Below are 6,323 nucleotides of genomic sequence, written 5' to 3'. Positions count from 1 at the left end.
TCTGACTGCTGGGAGGAGCCTGTGCTACAGTAAGTGCCAATGAAGACTGTAGTTTATGTAATATATAGTGCTATATCACTTCATTTTGCTTATATGTATAATAATGAACCTTTGGATGTACATATTTGATTAGCTTATATCACTTTTTACTCAGTAAATAATGTACCTGTTCCCACAATGAGAATAAGTATGAAGCATGTGTCCATGTTGAATCAGATCAGATCAGTTCTCTGTTGAGGCTCTCAGTGCTTGAGCTGTAAGTCACTGCAGATCAGTCACAAACACACACAGGAACTTCCTCCTCGCTGAACTTTAACTTTAACTCATTTAACTGTGTTAGATAACTAATTAAATCTGTTCATATAAAACGATCAAGTTGCTTCAGAAAATTTGGACTAAACTGCTCAATTAATATGGATTAGTTTTATGATCTGTTTACAAACTTTTTGAAGCATCAAAGTGTCAGTTGTGTAAAAAACTTAAAAATGCTGCTTTCAGAGGATGCATTCCAAGGTAGGAAGGCATCAAGGCACGTCCGAATCAATGTTAGCTTCACTTCCTGTCTCCTGAGATACCGTCACCTGATCAATTTTTGAAGGCAGCAGATGTATCCTTCGCTGTCTTTGATATCTCACAATCCTGTGGGAACACATGGCAGAACAACACAATGAACAAAACATAATCCTGACACTTGTAGGATAATTAAAAATAAATATCCTCTTCAGATATCACTTTTTGCCGCTCCTGTATATTGCACACGAGAATCATTTGAGGCGTTTTATTGTTTGTTGTATTAAAGGGATGTATTATAGGGATTTAATAACTCTAATTGAATGTAATGTAAATCTTTCACATTGCCACACAAATTCACATCTTATAATTAAAAGAAAATAAATCTGTGTCTACCTTTTGATTTGGTACCTGTGATTTATTCATTAGTTCTATTACTTTTCTGACATACATAATACTGTAATTGTCAGTTACAGTTTCTTTCTATCTGTGTTCGTCTCTGTCTCATTGTAACAGGTTTTTGTATAGATCTGATGTGTTTCCTGTGACTGTGGGCTTCAGAGCACAGTAGTACACAGCAGAGTCAGACACACGCAGATCCTTGATCATCAGAGGAACTGAATTTGATGAAAGTTCAGAGTGAAATCTCTCCTGGAACTCAGTGCCATTTTCTCCAACTCCAACCTTGTCCCTTCTCAGGATGTATTTAGGAAAGTCATTTGCTCTCTGGATGTACCAGAAGAGGTATGCCTGTGCTGAAGTTGTCGTATATGTACAATCTAATGTCACTGATTTTCCTTCAACTTCAGTCACATGTTTGACTGGCTGATCAACTTTCTCTTCTGATCTGCACTCTGTAAAGATTTAAGAATATTTGATGTAGATTTGATTTTTGACTCATGATAAAATCCATATAAACAAACAATCTATACAAATATTCAAAAGTGATTTAAATTCTTAAAAATGAGAAGAAATGCATACCAAGACTGAACAGTGCAAACAGAAATATATTCCTCATCCACCTCATGATCTGTTTTAAATTGACACTGAAGTCGAAATAAATCTGTCAATGAGAGAGTTTTGCTTTCATAAATATCATAAAGACTCTGAGGAGGAGCTTGTGAAAACCTAAAAGAAACTTCTCTGTTAAGTGTAATACTGAGAGATATCGCCCTCTTTTGGTTTCTGACAAGTGTTACACAATTGAAATAAAGTCACATGATGTGAAACATGTTAGCCATAAAGAAACTTAAAAACACTTATAATTACAATCATTCATACTGTTTCTTGAAATTGTACCTTTTTTAAAAGCTTTGTTTGCCCTTTTATTCACTTCTTTCCCTAACCTCACATAGACATTTGCAGTTTTATCTCTGTTTTATCTCTGTTTTATATCTTTTTTTTTTTTTTTTTTTTTTTTTTTTTAATCACACAATTTTAATTTCATAAGAGCTTCAAAGTAAAAAATGTCCTTTAGTTTTTGTACATCTTGTTTTATGTTTTGTATCACTGGGCTGATTTTGAAAAGGCTGCCATTTGAAAAGTCCAAAAATGACAACAGATCCTGTTTGGCCGAGGTAACTCAGAGCCAGCTGGAGATGATGTCTTATGTCTCACTTATATTTCCACCTCCTAATTTGGATCAGGTGTTTCTCATCTCTCCTGCCTCTTACAAGACAACCAAAAGAAAAACAAAAACAAAACAAAAAAGAAAACAAAACACACCCACACACCATAACATATATGAAAGGAAAATACACAAAAACTGTGTTTTCAGTCTCTTTTCTTATAATATTAAAATGTAGTAGAAATATGAATTCTGTTGTTCATTGCTGCAGTTCCTAGTGAATGTCTGAGAACACTGACACCTTGTTACACGTGATAATGGATTAAAACTTAATCTATAGACTACTTTTGTATGGATTTAATGTATTTAATAGCAATATAGGATGCTTCATTCACTTTTGAATGTCATTTAATTAAATATGTCATCTTTCTATCTGCAGTTTATATTTGTACAACTTCCTGCTGCTGTTCACTTTCATCCATATGCTGATGTATACTGTATAATATATTGTATTTGTTTAACTGTGTTAGATACAGATAGTCGACTGAAGAGGAATAAATGCAGGACAATAATATATGCTTTGTCTGGTTTAATTACATTTTCAAAGACAGAAGCTGAAAAATAAAAAGTACACATCCGTGAGATTTAGATTTTTGTTGACAAAAAACAAACAAAAAAACAAATAAATAAACACACCTGCCGAGACACAGAAGAGTGTTCACTCTCCATCAGACATTATTACACCACATGTGTATAATGAGGGTCTAAATGTAAGTTTTAGTCAATGTAAGATGTCAAACATCACACCAGCCGGCAGCCGTATAACTGTTTACCTTTATTTCGGGCCGGATGGGCAAATTAACTCATGAACGCTGTTCACAGATTGTGATGAATAACTAAAAATCTTCAAGTGGGACACATGCATTTATTTACCTTTTAGTTCTTAATGAGTCAGAGGAAGTTTGTGTGGTTTTTATAACAAGTTCCTGACAGAGAATGAGATCTCAGCACCCACATATCAGCAAATGATACTGATCTCCCTCTACTGGCTCCCTATAGCTACTGCATGATGACAATATATTTATATACGAAGGTTTTTGTATGAGTGTTGAGTGTGTTTGAGTCACAGTGGGCCTTCAGAGCACAGTAGTACACAGCAGAGTCAGACACACGCAGGTCCTGGATTATCAGAGGAAATGATTTTGCAGATGTGTCGATATGTGCATTAAATCTGTCTTTGAACTCTTTGTCTTCATCTCCAGTTTTACCAGCTCTGTTCAGCATATATTTAGGAACTCCGTTTACTTTTTGCTGGTACCAAAAGAGAGTCGGGGGGAACTGGCTTTGATATGTACAGTTGATTATTACAGCTCCACTTTCAGAAGCAGTTTGAACTCTTGTTTTCTGCTCAACATTGTCCTGCGACTCTATTCCTGTAAAAGCAAATCATGAACAACATCAGCAAAGAAATATCACTAACATTCAGAATAACTAGAAGAGAATTAAAAAGAATCACTCATAAATATACTTACCCCAGACATATATGAAAACAATGATAGTTTTTTGAATCCAGTGTGTCATCTTTCCTGATTTTAATGAAGTCTCGTCTAAATCCAGATCTTATTCTCACTCCTGATCTAGTCTGTGATACAATGACTGTAAATACTGTACTGAGCAAGAGCACTTGATCTACACTAGTGTCTGCTTGACGAGGTTTCTTTGACTCCTCCCTCTCATTCGGCTCATATTTTATTTCTATCTTTGTTGTGGTGGATAATGGTTTTCTTCTCATGAGCTCAAAATTAATTTTCGGCCTGCATTTTTAATATTTTCCCACACTAAAATAACAATAATTTTCTGGAAAAATTATTAATAGTAAAGTAATAATGATTAAAATTATATAATTATAATTATGGGGCTTTGAGACTATTTATGCATAAAAGGAATTACATGGAACATAATATCTGAATTTATTGTTAATGTTTCTTTAAAGTGTTATAACAGACCTCAACACAGCTGGGTGTTACCATGTTCTTCATGTTTTTTTTACTTACAAGGCTGGATAGATAGTGGTTGTGATCATGGTTTTGATTGTGGTTTTTACTAGATAGGATCAAAGTGAAAAGATCTTCAGGTTTTTGTACGACGTGTTTCATGTTTTGTATCACTGGGCTTCAACTCTTAGAGCACAATAATAGAGAGCTGAATCTGACAGATGTACATCAGTAATAGTGAGTTCAGTGGATGTTTGTATAGTTAACTGAAACCGACGGTCAGAAGTTTGTTCACCACTCACTGACCATGCATTTTTGTATAATAAATATTGAGGTTCTTTGTTTGGATATTGTCTGTACCAGTAAATAGAAACATTATCACTGTTTGTACTATATGAGCAGCTCAGCTTGACAGTTTCTGTTTCTTTAGTGTTTTTTTCTGTCTCTTTATCAGGCCCAATGTTGTCTCCAGTCACCAAACCTGTCAACAATAAGCACATAGATTTTCGATTTGTTAAAGCAAAGTTGACAAATTACTATTGCAATCACATTTAACAGCCCTTTTTACAATAACAACAACAAAAAAAAAATTTGGGATTTGAGGTTTTAAAACAAACTAACTATTTATGTTCAGAGTTTCATCAGTAAATAACGTACCTGTTCCCACAATGAGAATAAGTATGAAGCATGTGTCCATGTTGAATCAGATCAGATCAGTTCTCTGTTGAGGCTCTCAGTGCTTGAGCTGTAAGTCACTGCAGATCAGTCACAAACACACACAGGAACTTCCTCCTCGCTCAACTTCCTGCTGCTGTTCACTTTCATCCATATGCTGTATTGTATATTGTATGTCATTTAACTGTGTTTGATAAATCTTTTCCCACCATTTTATAATAATTCTTCAAAAATACTAACCTTCTAGTGCTGAATCTGTTTTATATATTACTGATCTTCCTTCAGTCACATGTTTGTCTGGCTGATCAACTGTGTCCTCTGATCTGCACTCTGTGAAGGTTTAACAATATTTAATGTAAAATCTGATATAAAATGTAAACAATTGATATGAACAGCTGCTCTATTGTCAAAGGTAATGTTCAGTAACTACTGCCCTCTTATGGTTAACTGCAAGTATTGCATAACTGAATGTCTCATGCAACACATTTTTAAAAAAATATGACTCACTTTTAGAATGTTGCTTTGTTTTATGTTTTATCATTTTTGTGTTGGATTATTTATGTATTATTTATATATTATTTATATATTATTTGTATACTAGGTTCTTTCTCAAAAAATTCTCTATTTCTCTTTTGTCTCTCATTGTAACAGTTTTTGTACAGTGTTCTTGTATTTCCTGTGACTGTGGGCCTCAGAGCACAGTAATACAGAGCAGAGTCTGATACTGCAGCAGAGGAGATCTCCAGATCCACATGGATTTGTTCCTTTTTTTCAACTTTAACAGAGAATCTTGGATCGACATCAGACACCTGAGCTTCTTTTGTACTACTGACGATGAGTACAAGAAATTCAGGTTTTGATCTTCCATACTGACGGTACCAGAAGAGAGTTTCTGTAGTTGTAGAGGAATAACTACAGGATAATGTAACACTTGAACCCTTCTCAGCAACTACATTTGTTTCGTCTGGTTTGATGACATTTCCAAATACAGCAGCTGAAAAGAAGAGGTACATTTGTAGCTTTTTAGTGCTTTTTATTTTATTTATTTTATTTTATTAATACAACAAAAAATATTCAATCAAATAAATATACATACCGGTTGAGACACAGAGCAGAATAAGTGAATGAAGATTCATTGTACAAGTGTTCACTCTGAGAAGAGTCAGACTGAATGGTTTCATCCACAGTCTCTTTCAGACACGATTAGATCATGTCAGATCTGTGAACTCTGAGTCCCTCCTCTCTGAGAACATCATGTCTATATTTCACACTTAGGGAACTGAAGAAAGAGTCTATCACACTCACTGTTTTCTCTTGTTTTCTCTGTGCTATTAGTGTTTTATATGTGATTTTGAAATATATATTTTATATAGGAAATAAATTCATGTCCTGCAAATCTGAAATTTGCCTTTCAGTTTCCACTGCATTTACAAGGAATGCTATGTTTGAAAATTTTAAGAAATATTAATTTTCACTTTGGTTATTTCATTTTCCAATCCCAACATAATATTAGGTGTATTGTGCTTATTTTCTGTATTAAGTCAAATTATATCAAGCAGCATTAGGCAAAATTCAGA

At 34.1% G+C, this 6,323-nt stretch overlaps 1 gene segment (V, D, J or C); it reads right to left on the bottom strand.

The window, feature by feature from the left end:
* Positions 1 to 913: 913 nt before the first annotated feature.
* On the bottom strand, positions 914 to 1,775 carry LOC127501333 (T cell receptor alpha variable 3-like). The segment is given in 2 exon segments: positions 914 to 1,364; positions 1,492 to 1,775. Coding segments are annotated over 2 exon segments (396 nt in total).
* Between the last annotated feature and the right edge of the window lie 4,548 nt (positions 1,776 to 6,323).

The sequence above is a fragment of the Ctenopharyngodon idella genome, chromosome 2 (genome assembly GCF_019924925.1).
Source record: "Ctenopharyngodon idella isolate HZGC_01 chromosome 2, HZGC01, whole genome shotgun sequence".
Taxonomy (NCBI): domain Eukaryota; kingdom Metazoa; phylum Chordata; class Actinopteri; order Cypriniformes; family Xenocyprididae; genus Ctenopharyngodon; species Ctenopharyngodon idella.
Note: the sequence above shows the minus strand (reverse complement) of the source record. Positions and strands in the feature narration are given on the sequence as shown.